Source organism: Falco cherrug, chromosome 1 (assembly GCF_023634085.1).
Source record: "Falco cherrug isolate bFalChe1 chromosome 1, bFalChe1.pri, whole genome shotgun sequence".
NCBI classification, from domain to species: domain Eukaryota; kingdom Metazoa; phylum Chordata; class Aves; order Falconiformes; family Falconidae; genus Falco; species Falco cherrug.
In genome coordinates this window covers 52808605-52831484 of record NC_073697.1, presented here as the reverse complement: position 1 = coordinate 52831484, position 22880 = coordinate 52808605, and the positions used below count along the sequence as shown (strand labels likewise).

The following is a 22880-nucleotide window of genomic DNA, read 5'->3' as shown; positions in this document are numbered from 1 at the left end:
TGTTTTAGTAGAAACAATCATTCTTATCTTTAATGAACAACTTGTCACATGGTATTCTGGAAACTGTTGTGTGGATTCAGTGCTCCATTATCTGCTTACCATCACTGAAAGGTTGTAAAACAGGAGGTGCAGTGGTGTGAAAGAGTGAAGTGTCATTTTTCTAAAGTATGATTTTGACAAATCACATTTTACTGGCTCAGAAGTCCCTGCGTGCACCTGAGCAGAGAGCTGTAGAGCAGTGCTAGTCACTGAGGTGTGCAACGCAGAGCACGTTCATCTCTGTAAGTGAAACAGCTATTTGGCAGAGGAAGTTTACTAAAACCACTGACTTGTTGGACTCTGTTTCAGGTGGCATTCCATTTGTGCTCACTGGAGAGTTTTTCCAGCAGTCGCAGAGGCCGGCCGCATTCATGATAGCTGGGACAGTGAATTGGCTCTCCAACTTCGCAGTCGGACTGCTCTTCCCTTTCATTCAGGTACTCAGCGTCCTTGATAGTTGATACACTATGATATAGTTGGTATAGTGTGATATATGATGGTTGAATAAAATTTTCACATGATATTAAATGTCTTTTTATTAAAGTGGATGAAATTCCCATCATGTTTGTGATACATTTCAGTTGTGCTACCCACTTGTCTCCTTGTTTGAACGTCTCAGAGAAAATTGACCCTCTATGGCAAATTCCCCACAGGATTGCTTTAGCAATGCAGTCTGATATCTGTGTCTGGAATTCATGGTTACTGATGGTGATTGTCGCTGCCTTTTTCTTCAGCCTTTAGGCTACCTATCTTCTGGTTTACACTATACTTTGAGAATCCTTATTAGTCTCATTGGAGAACAGATGGTCTCTGATTCTCCCTCCCTCTAAGTTTGGCTTCATGGCTTTCTTTTTTTCAATCTCTTCTGTCAGGCTTTTACCTTCTTCAGTTGGTTGCTTCTTGCTGCAGCCTAGTTGCTGCATGGATGAATTTGTTCCTGTCTCAGCTTCCCCAGACTTCACTTTTAGTGGATTGCTTTGTTTCCTTGGCTGAACTAGTTACACGGAGGACAGTTTCATCAAGAGACAACTGGTGTTCGTATTTTAACAGGATAAGTTATTAAAAAAAATTGAATTTAAAAATAATTTAAAATAAAATTTGAAGTTCAATATAGAACAGCATTTTCCCCATCTGATTCCTAAGAACACTTCATCACTGTCAGCATGTCATCATACAGCTTCAAGAGTTTCTCATTCAAAAATGAGAGGTCCTTTTCCTGACCATGAACCTCTCCCAAAGACTGTCAGCACTCTCTGGAGCTCACATAGGAGCTGATTCTCTGTTTCAGGAGCTGAAGGACAGCTGATCAGTCCCCTGACTATGTCCAAACTCTTCGAAAGAGCCATCCTGTTCCACTGATAATATTTTAAGAGTGAAGCTTACAACTACAAAACAAAACAAAGAAGTCCTAATTAGTTTTTTAAAACGCACAGGGGAAAATACTACTGGCAGGGGAAGGGCGTAGCGGGGAGCAAGCCTCCCTCCAGGTTACTTGCAGGTCCTCACACCCAGGAGAGAGATTTTGGTTTACTCTTCAAATCAATGCAGAGTAAGAGATTTGAATACCAGGCAAGGTGTTACTGCTGTTCGTGCGTTCCTATAGCTGAAAATTATACGATACTGCAATATTATATGAGTAAGAATATTTGCAGATACTATAAAATTATATCATATTGCAAGATTTTGTATATTCATTTTCATTTGACAAGTAGAACTGCTTTTATTAAACAGTACTGTTTTTTATTATGTTATTATGTATTTTATTATTATAAAATCTCATAAATTATATGACATACTTTATGGGAGAACTTGAAAGCTTTATAAAGTCTGACTCTTGATCTAAGTTTGACAATTTAAAATTTCTTCTAAAAGGAAAAAGTCTCTAATAGTTTTGATTATTTGCATCACCTTCTAAGCTAACATGAGTATAAAGACTGTCATCCTTCCAAACTCTGCACTCTTGTAACATGAACTTCAATTAGACTGCTCAGAGCTAGAAGTCTTAAGAGCTTGTTCTAGTGCTTACTGAAATCAATGAATTTTTTTGACCAGCTTCACAGTAAAGGACTTGCCAGCTTAGACATTTAAAGTGAGATTTTCAAAAGCAGGTGGAGATATAATTCTTTTTCTGCAGAGGTCACTAGAACATCTACCAAATGATAGAAAGAATTAGACAATTCCCTTGTGTTTTTGAAAATCTGTCCTTTGTCATCAGCATCAGTCTGGTCCAGGAAGCAGCCACAAGCTTGTCCAGCAAGTGGATGCTCCCATGTGGTTTAATACCTGTTTCTCCAAGAGGATGGGGACTGACTTTAGACAGTATGAGACATCAACTTCCACCCTGGCTGGCCAGGCACTAGCAGTCCCACGCCCTGCCTCTGTGGCAGGTGACAGGGAATGAGGTCTCAAATCTAGGGGCATATAATCAGAATACTTTTATTTATTATGTTTTTAAATCATCCAGCGACATTTAAGGAATAATCTCCAAAACTGCAGTTTCTGTCTCCTGCACAAAACAGATTTACCTGAGCTCTGGCTGTCCATCAGATATGAATTCATGCAACTCAGGGATCTCCCTTCTTGTCCTGCTAATCCTACCTGACAGATTACCTGGTGGGAAGTGTTTAAAAAGGCCCTCAATAAATTCAAATTAAAAGGCAAACTACATTCTCTAACTTTTCATATGCATATTAAAGCTTTTTGAGTGATTTAGTACACATCCATATGAAGTTTGCTGTAGCCTTGGGGAATTTATCATGTTGTGTCATAAAAATTTCCCATTGTGTTACCAGTTCAGGTTTAATGAAGGTAAATTACATTTCCACCTTGCAGAGGTTTTGAGTTTTTTCTTCTTTAAAAAGTAATAAAGGGAAAAGACTTGGAGTTTGCACCTAAAGATGAAAGCAGTGTTACTCTGACTTTGATTTTTAAAGCTTTTTCACAAGATCAGAACTATCACATCTCCTCTTTCAGCTTGTGAGTCACCTGTTTCTTTACAGAAAAGCAATACCCTCTTCTTAGCTCATTTTTGTAAGTCTAAAACAGGAAAAAATCTTTTAAGTGCCTTCACAGAACAAATGTATAATCCCTTCTGTGTATTTAAATAGTAGCCTGATTGGTGGAGAAACAGCAACCACTTTTTTGATCATTGGTGTGCTTCTACAAAATTATCCCAAACATTTGGGAAACAAATATGTTAAGTTTAGAGTTACTCAAAAAATCAAGCAGTACTTAGTTCTCCAAATGTCACCAATTAACTAGCTTAGATGCCTAGCTTTTCTTCCCTCAACCATCTGTAGGTATGTATAATAGAACACTGGCTTGAGTCATACATTAAAATTTATGGATGAGATTGAAAAGCTAGTATGCAAATCAATTTTTGACAAATTTAAAGAAAATTTAATTATGGCTACTGTTCCAGCCCTTATCACTACCTATTTGAGAAGAGAAATTTGTTTTGCAAAGGATCTGAACTAAGATTAAAATGATAGCTGATACTATATTGAATTCACAAATACATTTGATATTGTGTTACTAAGAGGTGTCCAATAGTAGGTGTCAAAAAATGTGCCTTCTTAAAATTTTTTTTTAGTGCGAAATAGAATAATTGAAGAAGCATTCTTGCCTGTGATCTTGGAACATACAAAGAAATTATAAAACATCTGGGTGGAGGTCTGAAGGCCTTTCAGACTTGTGTTTAACATAGAGCTTGACCTTGTGAAATGTCAAACGTCACCTTGAGTGATGCTCCAAATAATGCAGTTTCTTGAGATCTAAAATAATCATTTCCATCACGGACAACTTGTGTACAGATCACCCAAGCATGTTAAGTTGTGTCACAGTTGAGCTTGCAGTGGGAACATGGATGTGGTTTGAAATTCCCTCAGAGACAGGTTTGTTGTCTGTTTTCTCGAGAAAAAGTGTTGGGTGTTGTCCCTACTGTTAAAGTCCACCTACTCATTTTAAAATAGTATGCATTGATGGAAATGGCTTGTGGTTGCGTTATGATATCAAGAGATCTCAACATGTGAATGACAAGCTCAGAGGATTAATTATCTTCTCCATGATCCTAGCATAACTTGTGTTTCCTAATGGTTTAGCTTCTGTGACTATAAAACAGATTCTTTGTGTGGTGTCTGTCTCAGGAAGTGCTAAGCTAGCTGGAACACTTTGAGCAAATGGAGTGTTACAAAGTAGCCTCCAAGTGTTTGCTCGTACTTGAAGAGAGTTTATGCTCAGTCTGCAACCTGTGAGTAATCAACTTCCCTTTATTTTTTGTGTGTTCAGAAAGCATATTGAGAGTGAGTTTCTGTAGTCACCCACAACAAATCATTCCATCATTTATTCATGTCATCTGTCAGGAATAGGGGTAATACTTTATGACTCAAGTGAGCAGACATAACAAACCAAGGAAGTCTTAGGAGCGAAAGTTTTGGGCAATCATGGGTTTAATCATGGAATCATTCCTGCTGGAAGGGGCCCCAGGGAGTGCCTGGTCCAGCCTCTTGCTCAGAGAGGGTCGGCTGTGTGATGAGACCAAGTTTCTTAGGACCTTGTCCAGTTGTGTCTTAGAAGCCTCAAGGATTTACTTACTTCTATATTAGTCTCTATTTAAATTCAGATGAGTCAATAATCAAAACTGATTGTAGCTAAAATTCAACAAGAGTTTGGCTGTTTTCTGAGAATACTTTTTATCTCAGTTTTAAACATTGAATATTATTCACTGTCAAGCCTGAGTTAGAATAAAACTGGCAAAAAAGTTGGAAAAGAAATTGAAACTTCCTGTCACTCATCATTGTATTTGATAGGGTAAATTGCAACAAATGTTTCACTCTGTCTTGACAAATACATGCTTTCTGGATGTTAACAGGTGCATGTTCTACTCTCCCTCTGTAAAACTAGATCTAAAAAATTAATCGGGAAGAGTCTATGGGACAGATGAGTCTATGGGACATATATACACCTAACTGTATAATCTTCCTTTTCTGACAAAATGATCAGATACTGCTGATTATAGAATAATAGAATGAGTTGGGTTGGAAGGGAGCTTAATGACCATCTAGTTCTAACTCCCCTGCCATCGGCAGGGACAAGGGAGATTGTACGATTAGATGCATTGAAGAAAAGCAAAATCAAAGTAGGACCATTTTAAGTTCTTGTATAATTTTTGTGAATTCTTGTGAATTTTGTGAACTTTGTGCACGTATGAGATACAAAATATTTGTAGTAGTGAAGTAGAGACATTTGCATTAAAGCTCTCATGTTTCAGAATAAGCAAGGGGCAGCCAAATGGTTCTTCCTTATACACAGATCTGCAGGTGTAACTGGGACACATAACCTTATGAGTTACAGATCGGTGATATTAATGGTTTGCAGAAATGAGTATGAGGCAACCGGTTTCTTTAGCTTCTTCTTGAGAAAAATACTAATGCCATTTTGATGAGAACTCAGGTGTCAATGATGCTACTGGTATTTCCTGTAGGAGTAAGCCATTGTGAAGATCTTTTCATGCTATGGGCAAAAATAGCACTGTCCCCAACTAGGGGAGCAGGAAGCCCACCTTCACCAAGACTTACTTTACATGGAGGTCTTCCTTGTCACTGGGTGTTTCCTCTTTAAATGCCTCAGTTCTGTCTCTGTCCTAATCTCATTAACAGTGGTTAGAACTAAATCACAAGTCAGGATAACAAACCTGGATATGTCAGATTTTCAGATTAAATCCACTAACTAGAATAGATAATACTAGCAGAATAATTACTACTTCATTCCTTAATTTATTTCAGCCAACAGAAATTCTAGAGGGAAAAAGAGCATATATATTTTTTAATTTTTTTGTTGTTGTTTTGGTGAGTATGTAAGTTTTAGTGAGTAATTCTAGGTATTTCAATATGTGTAATATATGTTCATCTGCGTGGTCAGACTGAAGCATTTTTTCAATAATTACAGTGTAGGTATTTATAAACCCTCCAGCATGCTAAGAAGCTTAATACATGCCATCAATTAGTCTTTGACTAGAATTCACAAAGAGATTTAAAAAAAGAAGCAGGCTTTTTACATGGGAAGCAAAAGCATGCCTGTTTGTAGGCAGCATAAAGGAGAATTTTGAAGGTCTCTTCTTTGTGTTCTGCATGCTTTCTTCCTACCAATGTGCATTTTTAATCTAGATGTGCACTTGCAGGCCTTTCAAAATTTTACTAATCACAGCAGTGGTTATGTGGCTTCTGTTCTTCCCAAGGTAATAGATTATGTGGGTTAAGTTTACTGGCAGTTGTTCCAACATGTACAGCCTGATAGCAAATCTTAACTTTCTTTCTTGGAAAGTGACTTCACACTACGGAAGTGTGAATGTTTGTATAGTAGACATGAGAGTAGGTATTCTTTAAGGTCAAAGTCAGTTAAGAGCATCTTCATCACTGTCAGTGGGAAAGGTGTTAGTCTGGAAAATAGGTAAAGCTATTTTCCTGCACAAAATGGGTTGACTGCTAAATATGGATACATTAGGAACAATATTGGTGCCTGTGGTTCCCTTTTTTTTTATTAGCACTACACAACCTCCAGCAACAAAGCTCTTTCTCTCCCTACTTAACGCACACCCCAAACCAGACTGGAGTTGTATTTGCATCGAAACCTCTTCTTAGAAGAGGGTCTTGAAATGTGAGAAACTTAAATTTGCATTCCTGCTCATCTGGAAACTGTGTTTCACTTTCAGCAGGGCACTTGGCCCCATTTTCACAGGTGGTACTGTTTACTGGTTCAGTATATGCCCTTAGGAATCTTACTAATGCAATCAAGGGCAGGGCTGCTAGATACTGATATCATGCCATAATCTGCCAGACCAAGCACAACATACTCAATGGTAGATGAGACCACACATTCAAAAAGTCAGGTGATGGAGTGGTGACGGGATACTTCTTTTAGTTGTGGTTATAAAGAAAGGATAAAGCATTTAAGAAACTATAGTATGTATTTTTGAAAAGAGGATGCTATTTTATTGCTGTCTGCATCATGTCCGGCAGCCTGCCCATTTGGTCAGAGCTGAACAGTGACAGCAATCAGAAGCCCCAGCTTCTTATCTGCCTGTGTCCCTGTCCCAGGTGACTTTTGCTGCCTGTCAGATAGGAGTGGAGCCTTGTTTTTCAGGCTTCTGCGACCCTCATGGAGCATAATAAAACCTTTTTATCAAATTCCATTGGATTAATTGATTTTTTTATTGATTGCTACAGTGAATGTGAAGTTTGCATTTAATGAAGGTTCAGCACAAGGTCCTGTGCAGTAACTTAACATCACAAAGAGTTAGTTCAGGTAACAGCTCTAACAGGGAGGTGCTTTGATACTCAGCTTAGTTTAGAAAGTTTCCAGGCATGCCAGACTCACTTTCAATTGCTTCCCCATTTTTTATTTATCTTGGGTCCAGGCCTGTTTCTGTTCACTGATTTTACCAGCAAGAAGGATGAAGAAGCAGAGAGAATGCATGTTATATTTTCAGATAACCGCATCAAGGAGGATATTAGGAAACCTTTTAATCATGAGAACAGTGTAACTGTGTAATGATGTGTGGAAAAATTATAGCTTGTTCATTACTGGAGTTCTATAAAACAAAGGCAGACAGATGTTTGTCAAGAACTGAGGCTGCCTTAGTCATGGGAACGGACTGGCTGGCATCTGTGTTCCTGGCTTTCTATGAGTTTATTGACACTCTGAAGCCTTCAGGGCAGGAAATGTCTCTCATTAAGTGTAAACACAGTATGTGGCTCTTTTAAGTCTCCTTTAAGCTTTTTTTTGTTAACCGTTACCATGATACATCAGTGTCATTGCAAGAGGGGCTGCTGCAGGTTGTGGTGGCAGGAGAATCCAAACTCCAAAAAAAAGGAGAAGACAACTGCAATTATTCCTCTCCTTGGAAATGATGACAGCATAGTAGGAATACTGTAATGATGCTTTGGCCTAAAAACTCTTGAAAAATGCAGAAGAATTAAGAGGGAGAAACAGCAACAATTGCAGTGCACTTGGAGTGAAAGAAAGCAAACCTAAAGGTATTCCATCAGAAGAAAAGATTTGAGAAAGGAAGGACTAACTGAGAACAACTGAGGCGGGAGAAAAGATCGCGTATTTTCTTCAGTTCAGAAGGATCAGAAAGTATTAAACTTCTCTGACACATTGGAATAAACCTTGTGAATTTCAGAACAACTTGAGCAAGAATAGAGCATCCATGGAAATTTGAGGAATCTCTAACCTGAAGGCCTTCAAGGTTATATTAGTCATCCTTCTGTAAGCTTATTACTGTTTCATATATTCCTTCTTTTATGGATAATGAGAGGAAACATATCATTTTCCCTTTGGCATTAGTGACTCATTAAAAAACCCACAAACCAACAAATATGACCAGAGGAACTTAAATGTTCTTCTCTGGTTTAAGGTAGAAGCTGTCAAACATCACTTACTTCTGCATTAGTATTTCCTAATTGCACTAAAATGTGTCTCACATGTGCAGTATTCAGTTAACAATGAAGGTTTCCAGTGGATTTCATACTTCTCTATAAGCTATTGATTAATTCAAAATCACATCTAGTTCTGTTTTAAAGTCAGCCATCAGATACTTTATTTCTTGCAAATTTTTGTTTCTTTAATCTTCTGTTGAACAGAACAGACTGGGGGTTTTGACATATTTTCCATTGCTGACTGAAGAGTTTATGTAAATGTATTTCAGGCAGTGAAGTCTCTGTAAATCGCTCGCAAACCGTAAGGAGTTTATCCACAGGATATTTATTCCAGTCCCTTATTTAATGAAGAACTCCTTAAACAGAAGAATAATGAATGGTTAAATAACACGTAAAACAAATATGCATGCTTGTCCATAAGCCTCCTGCTTTTTCTTTCTCACAGGCACGTGTATAAACAGAAACCATTTCCAAAGCACTCAGATGAACAAAACCCAAATCTTGTAAATGTGTACATACACAAATGGATACAGGCACACACTTACTAATTTAGCCAGACTCAAAATTGTTACTTGTGGATATTATTTGGCATCACCTACTTAGATTTTCTGTTTTATTTTATGTTGCCAGAAACAAAATCTGACGTCTTGCCTGACTTTGCTGGAGCTTGTGGTTCAAAAATCTATTCTAAAGAGTGAGTGATAGCTGGTAGAAATGTGTATGCTGAGGAGGTGCCAGAGTGTGGAGAACAGGGAAAACTGGTAAATCAGAAATTAGAGCGTATGTATATGTGGAAATAGGTGCAATGAGCTGAAGCATGCAGAGGGAACAACAAACGACAGCAGCAAAAAAGCATATCAAAACTTCTTGAAAACATCTCGTGCAATGAAATAGGCTTGTGTTAAGCTGTTACTCCTCAGTAACAGTAAATTGGCAGGGTAGGCTTCTGTAATCTCATGGTGTAGAATGACCTTTAATTATGTGTTAGCTAGGAAAAGGTGCTGTTTATTTTTTGTAATGCATTGTGTAAATACAAAGAATTACTAAACATTAATAATTGGCAATTATTTTCATGACATGTTGTTTTCATTACTTACTAATGCATTCTTATTTCATATTTCAGTTTCTTCCATTAAATTGTTATGAGGCATTTAAAGACTATATGGCAAATTATTATTGTACTGCAGGGCAACATAGCAGATTTCTCCAGAAGTTTTTTGTTATAGTAATTTTTTTCACTTTCTAGAAGAATGTGCAGTCTTTTTTGGTGTCAAGAGTTACACTGTATAGTCAGGGCATATTCAAGAAATACTTAAATTGCTATATACTTGATTGAAATTGGAATCTTAGCATGGATATATTAAACTACAATGTAGAATGAACACACTTTCCTTTCCCAGTAACTCACTGGAAGCAAATGTAAGCCAGAGAGGAAATAAGGACATTAGTCATTTTTACCCACTGTGAGTACTCTTGGGGGTTTGTACTTCGTTAAGTAAACATCTCTCATGTTACCTTTGCCTGCTGCTCACCCCATTGCCCCATGCGCATCCCTCCATCTCCCCGGGTTATGGTGATAGCATCTGGCTGAACTTAGGCTTGCCTCTGTCTCATACCCTTCTTTGCTAGCCCCTGTGCCATCCTCATTCAACTGGCCTTCAGTCTGATGAGTGTGCTTTAGCAGGGGGATACCTCTGCCTGGTTACTCCATCTCGGCAACAAAAACTTACTGCCCAGAGCCTTCCTTTTTCATCTTTCTGCCCTGCAGAGAGGAGCTGCATCTTTAGTGTTCCTCTGGTTCCCTCTCTGTGCCATCAGTAATTTTCCAGAACAACTCTTCTTCAGGCTTTCCTCCCAATACAAATGTTTCTAATAACCAGGGATCGCAGAGGAATGCCCAATTGTGATTACAGGACCACTAAGTGGAAAGGTGATTTTACTCCCAGCTGGGGTTTGACTTTTGCCTTTGGCACCATGGGGCTACACATCTACAGCAAGGAAAGAGAGTTTTGAAATCATCGGAAGCATTGGGAAAGTGGTCAATGGAGGTCTTCAAATCTTTCCACATGGTTGTACTGATGTACATGAAAATGATGTAGCTCACTACCAAAATGACAAAGAACTGAATTGCTGCTATGGTTTCCGAGGAAAAAGGACAAACTTAAATGAGTTTCATTTAGAAATGGAAGGAACCTCTTTTTCATCTTGTCAGGGCTACATACAGTCCCTGAGGACTGCAGGAATCTTTCCCCTCTTTTACTTCTGTCACAGGAGAAATTTGTGTTATCCCAAAATGGGATGCAAAGCATCATTTTCTTGCAGCATTTTTGCAGCAAGACCAAGGCAATAATAGTAATAAACTGCAAGATGTTTTGCAGCTCTCTGGCAGAGCAGTAGATAGAATATATCATTTTTGCAGGGACTAATAAATGTCACTGTGTAGCTTGAATGTTTTGTCCACTTTTTTTAAAAAAGCTTGATTTTACCAAGTCATAATAGTTGTATCCATCCTCCATCATCTGGGTTTTTTACGTTGTTTCCCTGTAATTGGAAATGGGACATGTTGATAAAACATGTATATATTGTGCTATAGATTCCAGAGAAGAACATTCAGACCTTAGTGAAGACTTGTGTAAAACGTTTAAGTTATAGATAAATTCCTGGCTCTTCAGGGTGGGGAACCAAGTGACTGGCAGAAATGACCTCTGTAATTCGTATCCAGTTCACTAGGAATGGAAAATTATGTGCTTTTTATGATGGAAGAACAAGTCACTAGATTTGGGGCAGGCTTCAATAATATCAGAAATTGATGGAAAGTCTTGGGGCTGTCCTGTTGCACCCCATCGATGTCCCTCCCATAATAATGTGTGTTTTCACAGAGGAGTTCAGTCAACAAGGTGATAGCATATTCTGAGCCATAGCAAACATTAGGAAAACTTTTAAATTAATTAAAATATCCAATTAATATATTTTCTCAGAAAATGAGAACAACGAACAGTGTAAGAGCATAAGCAAAGGCGGCTATGAAGGAGTTCATATAGTAAATAGTGTATAACAAAAGATCAATTTAAGTATTTATTATGAAGAGCTGCCTGTATCCTCTCCAGTTGTGGCTGGGGAACACCTTTTCAATGAAGAAACCCTTGGTATTGAGTGCTGATATTTGCCTAACTTTTCTGCATAAGGATAATAAAATGAGGACACAGCTATAGATGTGCAGCTCATTGCAGCCCATCACAGTCAGATTGTGCCCAGTTTCTGAGCTGATGGGTGGAGGTCTAATTCTTGTGCCCTGGTATAGGAGGTCAGGGTCAGTGCTTTGGTTGCCAGACGCTGATGCTGAGAGGCAAAGCCAGATGCTGAGATGACAGGAAAGAACAAATATCTCAGTGGACATCACAACCCCCAAACAGAGAGTGCTTTTACTAGCTGGGTTTTTAATTGAGGAACTCGGAGACAGTACTCTGATTTTTTGTGTGTCTTCTTCATATAAGCTTTTTACTTAGATTAGGGTAGAAGGCATGTGAAAAAATTAAAGTATAAATTGTTACTAGCTAGAAATTGGGTAAACTTTGATTTTCTTTAATTTTTAGACTAGTTAAAGTGTCTTGAAAAATAACCTGATTGCATCAGTGATCCAGATGGAGCTCAGCAACACATGGGATACAGGTGCTACAAGGCTTGTAGCCTTAGTTCAGATTGCTTACTAGTACGATGCAAAGACCTATATGTGTGTTTATTTTCCCCCTTTCAGAAACTAATCTATTTCTGCCTGTGAAAAAATACTTCTGAGTCATTATACTTGTTACTGGAGGCTCTCCTGCTCTTCTGCTCTGTTTCTTCCTTATTTTTACACTTGAGATTTTCCTTCTTGTGCATGCAGATTTATTTACCCAGCAAGATTCTCTTTTGGTTTTCCTTATTATTTCCTTATTGTGTAATAATACCCCTTGACTTCTTCTATTACGCAGTACAAGAATTTCTATAACAAAGGTGTGCACAGAAGCCTATACATAGATTCCCTCAGCCAAGCTATTTTAAGCTTTTGCAACTATATCTGACTAAAGTAACTACAGAGCACCTGTATTAAAATAGCTAAAGTTCCCCTCAAAGTTGAGAAAATGAAATGCAGGCTATCAGAAGGTTAGGTATGAGAAAAAATGCTCTTAATTAGAAGCAACCCACCTCAAGTATAAAATACAAGGATCTGTGAACTGATTTTTATGAAGAGGTAGTGACTGTGTGAGGGTTGGGGTTGAAATTGCAGTTCATGTCTGAAAATGTCTCTATTTTTTACTTAGGAAATATGTTTCATACATCATGTTCTAGTGCTCTGTCCTTCTTCATTGTCCTGCACCTTCAGCAAAATCTTAAATTATGTCTGAATCTGAAGAAGGACAAGGGGTAAAGGACACACACTCTCATCCATTTGTTTCAGTGGGTTAGATAAATTTGAAGCAAAGTAACTAAAGTCAACTGTCTACATGAATAACTGTTTTGCTGCTGATCATTTTAGTAAGACAACTAACCATTATCATTTGACCTCATCACTTCAAAATCCAGTTTGACGCCCATCTCATGACTATAATCTTCATGACAACTTCCAAATTCAAGCACCCTTTGCCAGTGCCAAGGAGCTGTGACATTGCAAGCTGAGAATTTAGAACCACATTTGGCATTTCCTGGGAAGAGCCAAAAGTTTTGTTTTAAAAATATTAATTTGTTAAGCTTGCTAAACCTGATTCAGAATTTGTTCATTTGCTCATTTGTTTTGCTGTATCTGCCCTAGAGTATCTATTATCCTGTTTTCAGTATCACACTCCTGCTTAGAATTTAACCTTTGCTACAGAATGAGTTGTCAGTAAGCAGCCTTTATTAAATAGGACATGATGGTGTTTTACTCAACTACTTTTATATTTTTCCAGACTACAGTGTTCACAGCATGTAAGCTATTAGTGGGAAGACTGTTCTCAGCTAGCAGACTTTAGAAGTGGCAAATTGCTAAGTTTTTTTAAATCAAACCCAGAAATTTGATCATTTCAATGCCAGGTTTTTTACTTGTTTCAGTTTATTTTTTAGCTTGAAAAAATGAGCTCTTTTTCTCATTCATTCTAGGCACTTTAAGTCTGTTCGTAGTGGTAGAAATTAAGTATTCTTTACCATTTTATTTAAAGGGAGGTGGAGGAAATACCTGTACATTCTGCCTAATGCACATAGCAGCACAATCTGGGGATATGTCTGTTGACCTCTTTGCTTAAGAAAACGTGGCTAGGCTGCACCTACTTATTCACAGACCTTGCTTAAGCAGCTACATCTCATCCTCAAAGTCAGGTTTGATTGCTTGCCATGCCTGGGCTCTGACTTGGGGGAATTGCCTGAGTCCTTCAGCTTTAATTCCTTTTTGTGGTAATTGCATGTGTCTCTTAGGTGAATTGTTTCCTGGTTTTTCTTTTTTTGACAAATACAGAGCCACGATCAACTGCAGCAAAGAGAAGATAAAAATAAGTAGTTCAGGATTCATCTGGCAGGACATTTTCAGAAATGTTGCACTTTAAATAGCCTCCTTAGAAAGCTGGTATGAAAATAGAAGGTGATGTATTTAAAAGTTCATGCTTAACTTGTAAAAATCCCACATAGCCATATCCCTCACCAGGCTTGAAAAATCCAGTGTAAATCCTGCTTTCAAGAGGTTTTATTAGCCTGCTGACTAAGTAGGAACAGGCTATGCATATCCAAGGTGCTTTCCTCCAGAAGTTGCATCAGTTTGTCTGCTGTCCTCATGCCCTCCCCTGGGCACCTGGGAGGGCAGGTGACCTTCAGTAACTCACAGAAAGCCTGGCCTTTCAAGGACCTTTGCCTGTGTGTCTGACCTTGACTCTGAACCAGTATCTGTGAGCCTATCAGGAGACAGAAACATTGTTATTCAGGAAACCACCTGAAACTTTGGGTACCTTTAAATCTTGGATATTCATGCAGGAGGGTGTAGTGAAGAAATGCTAGGGGGAAATGGCAGCAAAGCACAGACTATTGTAGTGCTTTATTCTTTCTTCCTTCTAACTCTTTGGTTTCTAACCTTGTATGTAAAATCCTGGCTTCAAGTGTTGCTAAAGGAATGTGTTCCTAGCTCTGGCAAGCCTGTCTGGTGTTGGAGAAGCACCTTTGTGAAGGTGGCAGCTTGTTCTGAACCCAAGAACTATGTGCAGGCAGTCTGAAGCCTGAGTGGAAGTGGCAAGGTGGGTATGGATGGGGCTGGCTCGGTGCCTCCTGCGTGGCCAGAGCTGCTGCTGCTGCTGCTGCTGCTGCTGCTAGGAGCAGAGTGTGAGGAAGTAACCCATCCTTATGTGGGAAAGCTGAGAAGTAACAGAAACCACATACTTTCCTTGAATTTACTCTGTTTTTAGTTAGAATTTCCATTCAGAATTGGCTTGCTTTTGCTTCTGCATCCACCCTTTCTTTTCTCTTCTAACCCTCCCCTCCAGCTGTTTGGATAGGAATCCAGTTTTTGAACACTGAGGCTTCTATCCCATGTAGTTAGTGAAATAATGTCACAAAGTATAGAAAAATATTTGTCTTTTTCAATTTTTATCATATATGTTGTCATTATTCTCATATCATTGAGAATGCACATGTCAGTAAAGGATCTTGAGACCGTGTCCATTGGGCCAAATACACAGAGTTGCAGAGTATCTGTGCTTTCCCACTAAAGACTGTAACTGAAGTTCTTCCTCAGTTTTTTACTGCCGCCCCAGCCCAAGATAAGCAAAACTCTGGGAGTTTAGTTCTAGAGTGGCAGCTGCACAGTCTCTGTAGATGTCTCTAGCAAGCTGGAAGGAGTAAAACAACAAAAGGAGACTGTGGATTTGGGGATTACAGATGTCAAAGAGTAAATGAGAGATACAGGCTTCATGAGTATAATATAAACAATATATAATATAATATAAATAGGAGAAAGCATAGTAATTTCATGGAACAAAGACACAGATCCATTTTCCTGTCAGATCTGTCTATCAGTACCTTTTCTGTAGTAGCCATCATTCGGTAACTCAGCATTTACTCTTCCCATCACATTATCCTACCTTCTGGATCATTTCATGGGTACATCAGATATGCTGTGACCAATCTATTAATTGGTCCACCTTTCCTCTAGCACCAGGCTTTTCAGAATACATTAAACATCTAAGCTGAGCTGTATCCCACCCGTGTCCCACTAAGGGCTTCTATTGAGTTAGGGTTTGGGGTTTAACATTTTCCTTCAGCTTTATCATGTACTTCTGTCCTACATCCTGTATCAGTGTGCAGTGCAGGTATAAGGTTTTCTGCTTGTAATGAGTAATTTAATACACATGTGACCTTCTTCTGTGCCAAATACAGGTTTAGGTGATAAGAGGTGAACTCTGAATGAGTTACGAAAGGCTTATGGATATAAGCGTTTGTCTTTCCTGTATGTGTACAGTAATAACCAGCTGGAAGGAGATATTATGACTGAAGACTAGCTGGTGAGAAAATAACATTTTGTAATCACCCTGCAGTGTTCCTGTCCAAGAATTCAGGCTTGGTTGTGCTAATCCTGCTGGACACAAGGAGTGCAAAGCCTTGGTCTCTTCCCACAATCCCACTTGTAGGATTTATAAAAAAAAATAAATTTTAGCTTATTCTCTGTGGAAATTCAGTTGGTGGTCCTCGGCGGCTACTGCTAAAGGGATCTGCAGAAATTAAGGAGAGCAAGTTTATTACCAATAAATGTAAATACATTATGTAAAATAAATGCAAGTAAAATATGCACTCATAAGAGTGTTCAGTTCAATTAGAAAAGGTTTAAGGAGGCATGAATCAAAGAAGATAACAAACACTAATTTAGATCATGGACAGCAAAGAAATAAACAGGAATAAGAAAACTGGGGCAATGCTGTGGCTACACCACCAAGAGATGCAGGTAACTTGTGGCATCTGATTGCCAGGCTTATTCATACTAACCATTAATGATTCATTTTCATCACAGAGAAGATTTAGTTCCATGAAGATTTTAAAAAGAGAAAAACATGATTCCATATTGGAGCTCTACCATTCAGCTGAACAACAATTTCAAATGCAGAGGATCCAGATGCAAAATTTGAATTCTTAACATGATGGGATGATTTATGAGGCACTGAGAAGTTATTTTTTCCTGTCTAATAAATCCATTTGCTTCTGCCTCTGTATAAGCTTGAAAATCATTATCTGTTCCCATGCCAGAATATTTTTCCCCCATCGTCACCCATGCTGTTTGGCTTGTAATTGTCAGATTGCTCAGGAGTTCATGCTTCTAGGATTTAACAGAAAAAGCATCGATGATCTCAAGAGTCCATAGTCACTGTCGGAGGATGCGCTTTCCAGCTTTTCCTATTACAGCCAGGAACTGAAGGGCTAAACTAGATAATTAGTTATCCACAGAAATCATTGACTAGGCAGGCTGGCAATCAGCTATGGTGTTAAAAAGCAGCTGCAGACAAGGTTTTTTTCTTTCTTTCTTTCTTTCTTGTTCCACACATGAATCCATGTTCTTCTTCCACACTATATATGATACATACTGAGCAAGCAACACATAAAAATGGTCCTAGGAATTGCATTCACCCTGAGCCCCCAAAGTAAGGAGCTTAACCAGCCTGCAGTGTAGGACTGGTTTAGTTAACAATGATGGGAATGTACTGGAACAATGTGGAAGTCAGGGCTATATCATTGTCTAGCTCTGTCTTGTTTCAGATACATATCTTTAATGGCAATTGTAAATATGTATATATAGGAAGCTACATCTCCTTCCTCCACCCTGAGTGATTTTCCCTGGCGTAACCCCTGCCTTACAACACCTGGGGTGATGTGTGACTGCTCTGGCTCTCCTTGTATTCACTGCTCATGACCTCAGCACCATGGAAAGGTTGCCTTATTTCTGGAGGTGGAGATGTCCCTTTTAGTTTAATTCAGACTTGTTAATAAAAACAAGTCCAAAGTATGGGTTAATTGGATGTTTGGTTTCAGGGGACAGAGCAAGGCAAATCAATAGAGGAGGAAGGGAGATTTCCTCAAAGGCTGGCAGTGGCTTCACTGGTGCCACAATACCAAACCTCTACCTAGTTCAACAAAGTGCAGCTGGCAATATTGTAATTATCAAATGTTTTTCAAAACTAATATTGAAATATAACTGAAAGCTCTTAAATGATCTAATAATCACCAGGCAAGAAATACTTACGTTTCAGTGAAGCACAACTCCTACTAGTTGGTAGGAGCCTTTAATATCAGTTTATAAATGAACTTTTTGTGTCTATCTCTTATTTTTGCAGTGAAGTAAGATTCAAAACATTCAACGATGTCCTATACTTCATTTTCAGTTAATTCTTACACTAGGTTCTACCATGAAAGTGCATTTTGTGGATTTTTTCCTGCTGTAAGCCTGCATAACCTTAGAAATGATACAAATGTCTTAGAAATGGTACAAAAAAATGAAAAGGGTTTTTTTCCCTTGTTTATTTTCTGTTGTAAATCTCAAAGTTTGTAACTACTGTGATACAGATCCCCCTGGCTATGGTACGTTTCCCAGGTGTGTACAGGTGCATGGCATTGCAAAAGCATGCCTCGTTTTTTTGTACCTAGAAATTGCGAGGCAATATGCAGCACAACAGCCTCATTTCCAGAAATACCGTGGCAGCACGGGGCTCAGTTAAGCTGTGCACGTAGCAGGAGCCCTGCTGCCACCTGCTCGCCTCACACCCGTGGTGCCTGAACTCAGTCTGGTGTCTCCCAGCATTGCCCAGATTGCAGATCTGCATGCCTCTGCCAAGAACCTGCTTTTCTATCGATGGGCCACAGGCAGTGTTGGAAGAACTAACTATTCATGCATTTTTATGAATTTCTAAGCACTCTGACTTGCAGTGAATGCCAGCACTTACTGTACTTGGTTAAAAATTGCACCATACCACCCATTTTTTCTTTCAAACCATTCCTGATGTTGCTTTTCTTCTGAATTTTGTTTCTTTTGTAATGACCATCTTCTTTGCTTTCTTTTCACAGGGTGGTTTACAGACCTACTGCTTCCTAGTGTTTGCTGCCATCTGCTTTGCAGGAGCTACCTACCTGTTTTTTGTGCTGCCTGAAACAAAAAATAAGACATTTCATGAGATCAGCCAGGCATTTGCTAAAAGGAATAAAGTATCTTTAGAAATGCAAGAAATGAACCACCATGCGGGGGAGAGGAAATCAAGTGCAGAACAAGAATCAAACTTTACGTCTGCAATGGACAATGGGGAAACCAAAAAGGCAATTGTGTAAACCCAGGATGCTCTTCTGGGGAAAGTGGCAATTGTGTAAACCCAGAATGCTCTTTTCATTCAGTACGTTTATAGCAGTGCTCAACTTGTATTTTTTAATGTGACAGCCTGAACTGCTTCCCCCTTTAATATGTTTTAAGTGAGTATGGGTGAATTCATTAGCAGCTAGGGTGATGGTTGAGGAAATGAGAGGTGGGAGTAGCAGCAGCTGATTAAATAAATCAGAGCCCAGGTTTTCTTGGGCACCTGTGAAACAGGTGCTGTGGTGAATGGGGTGGAGAATATAGACTTGGAGAAGTGCCAGTGGGGAGCTGGAGTTGTGAGCAGCAGCTGGCTGAGCACCCCTGTGTGCTCCTGGGGAGGTGTGCATGCAGTCACTGGGGAGCAGGGGAAGGTGGCAAGGAAAAGGGAAGAGATCCCAGCAGGGTTCTGCTAAGAATTGATGCAAATGAACTTGAAATGGTACCAACTCATATTGCTCCATGTTTCCCACTGTGTCATTCAAGTTGCACATGGTATTTGAAGACCTGAAAAAAGACTCATGACACTCCCCTGACCTCCCATTCCTTTTCCAGATAATTTGACTTTCAGTTTGCTTTGTTTTGAACATCTCCCACCTTCCCACAAATGGAGAGCTCCAGGTCCTGATGCATTTCCTTGTCTGTCTTGCAAGTCCTGATCAATTAGAGAGTTGTCTCTAGTTTCTGGGTTTGCTGGCACTTTGTTGCTATGGATATATATTTTTTCTAATTTTATTTTTTAAGAATAGCTATAGAAGCTTTAATATGAAATGAAAACACTAAACCTCATGGTGAAGTGAGAGGACTGATGGTACATGTAGGGTGTAGCATTAAAAAAATAATCAAACACCAAATGTTCCAAGGGTTGGGGGGGTTGATTTTTTTATTGCTTTTCTTTGCAAGTTCCTTTTAAAACAAGTCTTAGAATCTGAAGCTCTGGGCCTAGTTTGCATTAATAAGTTTCTAAGCTTTGTAAAACTGTCTTCAGGGTCTGTCTAATTTCGTGGTAGAAAGCAGGCTATCAATGGTTAGGTGATCCATCCCCTTCCACATGGGAATTTTTTTTTTTATGAACATCATCTTTCCGGTTTGTAATTTTGATAACAGTTTTTCTTGATCCTTCTAGGTACCTGGATGCTGAGGGGGTAATAAGCACTTTTAAGTGAAATAGCTGTTTTATATGAAAAGTCAGTAAGTCTTAGAGCTGCTCTCGGATAGGAGTAAGGCACAAGAAGGAAGTATGTAGGTAGAGCCAGTTGCTTCCACAAGTTATACTTGCTAATCCAGAAGTTTATACATTTGGAGGATTCTGGGGGGAAAATTGTATATATATTCATATATACACACACATACATGCATATATGAATATATGTATTCCAAATATAGACATGCAGATTAATATTTGTATTCACATGTGTATATATACACACAATGCAGAATTGTTCTCCAGTATTTGTTTTTTTCAGATTTCCCCAAGTGATAAGCTGTCTGTTTTGTTCTACACTGTAGATTACACTGTAAATGAAAATCAGAGATCCTAATGTTCAGTTATTACTAAATTATGTGTATGGTTTTATACTGTGCGTTATTTATATGTGGCATACCTGCTACACACATTGTAAGCTGACCTATAAGGGCAATTTCACTGCTGGGTAATAGACGAAAATTTGATCTGAGCCTTTATTCCAGAATTTATGCTTTTTTACTGGGATAGAGGTACAGCAGCAAGTAAGAAAATGAAAATATGTATGAGCAAGAGAATTAAGAATGAAAAAATCAGATTTATAATATTGGTGCTACTGTTAAGAAACCAAGTGAATCATGATTATACCAACTGATAATCATAGATGGAAGCTAATCAAATACTACAGAGAAAACTGAAGAGAAATATCTTCTAATAACCACTTGGAAAATTATATATACAGCAAATGAACATGTTGTCTTTCAGTGGTTTTAGTTGCCTATTCCATGTGTTACATGAGGCTTGCTAAGTGAACAGCTATGTAAAAAATGAGTTTGAATGCCACCTCTCCAGACAATTTCAGGAAGAAATTCTTCCTCTTGCCCTGCAGGGCAAGACTGGCAAATTCAGACCCTCTCGTTCAGGTTGAGAATTACCTTATTTTGCAATAACAGCTACTAACTGGTATAATATGATCTGATTTGAGTCAAGGTGGCAAGATTGGAAACCATTATTATTATTATTTGGCACTTAGTGCTGTTCATTAATGTACATTACAGGCATTACTTGTTGATAATGTTGCCAATGGATAACTTCAATAAAATATCATGTTGGCCTGATAGGGCAGTTGTATTGCACTTCTGCAACAAGATAAAATCATCTTACAGTCGCACTTGGAGCCCGGCTCTGAATGTGTTGGTAAAGAGATGGCTTTATAGAATTTACTATCACAGGTCAGGGGCTTGTACGGCATTAACAACAGAGGCTTGTGTTTTTCTCTTCTGTAACCCCATTTTGCCCATCTCTTGCCCTGCCTGAGATAGCATACACTAGATAGGCACCTTCTGTGCAGCTGCAAAGAAGCTGCTACAAACCGAGTATGCCAGGGACGGTGGTTGCACGTTTCACCAGCAGTTTGCTGCAGCCCTTGGTACATGTCAAAAGCAATTCCAGTCTGCAGTTGTGTACGTGTGTGAGTGCTTTGCTCACTGGCCAGGGAAGGTGGCTGCAGTCTCTTCTGCCTTGGGTTGTAGAAGTTTCTAAGCAAACTTCATATGTGCCGGTACTGCACTAACTTTCTCATCTCTGACCCTAACAAAAGTTTTGTGTTGTTCCGTAATGGTTTTTTCTGTTGTTATGCTGCTATAGCTTCTCCAGCAATGAGAGGAAAAATTGGAATATATCAGCAATTCATCATTTGTTTTTTCTTGTTGAACGTATCAGATTATCTACAGCCCATGTCTTTGTCAGCAGGTGTTGTGTGGTGCCATGTTCTCTTTTCCTGTGTGTGACGTTGGGATGAGGTACTGTGAGATGGTGTTTGTACAGATACTGCAAGTGGGTTACGTGTGTGTGATCCAGTATGTTCCCGCACACTGCCTGCAAAATAAACCTTGGGAATTAAACTAAAATGATGTAGATTGTGTTCTGGGTAAATCTGAACCTCTACAGCTGTACAAGTTTCATTGTTCAATTCCCTGGGGTTTTGTATGTCCAGTACAAGTCCTACGCCTGGATGACCTGAGTCGTTGTGGGCTCTACAGTTGGGTGGTTGGGACTTATGGGGAAGAAAATCATCCCTGAAACTGCATATTTTTTTGAGCATAATTTACATTTTACTTCTCAAATCAGATTCCACACTTCATTCGTGTGTTTCTTTTGGGATTTAGAAATAAAAATAAAGACATCAGTGTGAGGCAAATGATTAAAATGAGCTTAGTAGTAGTAATTGTGTATAAGAATTGTTGAATCTGGTGGGGCTTTTTATGCAGGAAGTTGTCATTTGCAATGGATGACTTTGAGTTGCTATGATGAGAAATTCAGTCAATGACTTGCTGCTACAAAGATATGCAGAATCTGAGATCTGAAATATGTATAAAAACCTGAATTTCATATTTGAGGTTCTGACGCCAATTTTCACTCCACAAGAATCTGCTTTCTAGTGGGGGAAGATGTGAGCCATTCAGCCATATGGGACAATTTTCATCTTCAGAGTAAAATGAAAAAAAAAAAAAAAAAACAAAGGAAAAGCCACACCAAAACCAACTCTGAAATTTGCTTTCTTTCCTTTGACTATTTTTATGTGCTTTTTCATACAAAAATCACTGTATACACTATTAGAGCTCCCATCACCTCACACAGCAGGAAGAACATATCTGAGTAAAGCATTCTTAGGAAATACCTGCGGTCTTTTCCTTTCAGCCTGACTCCAGAAAACAAGAGTTCAGATACAGTCTAAAAGTCTGAACTATAAAGACTCAGACTATGAAGCAGGTTTGTTCACGCAAATATTCAGGCTGTTAAAAAATTTATGTTTGGGTCCATGCTTAATTCTGTCTGCAAGTTATTTTATCTGGCAGTGAGCCCTGTGAAAAGGTGAATTTCATGGCAAAAGCTTGGTAGT

General features: G+C 38.8%; 1 protein-coding gene across 2 annotated transcripts in view; it reads left to right on the top strand.

Moving 5' to 3' along the window:
* Positions 1–21888, top strand: part of SLC2A9 (solute carrier family 2 member 9) — a 105529-nt gene extending 83641 nt beyond the window's left edge. For both annotated transcript variants that reach the window (XM_027814047.2, XM_055724019.1), the window contains 2 exons: positions 349–476; positions 18519–21888. In XM_027814047.2, coding sequence (XP_027669848.1) covers positions 349–476; positions 18519–18776 — 386 coding nt within the window. In that variant the 3' untranslated portion in view covers positions 18777–21888. The remainder of the gene's footprint in view (positions 1–348; positions 477–18518) is intronic.
* Positions 21889–22880: the final 992 nt, after the last annotated feature.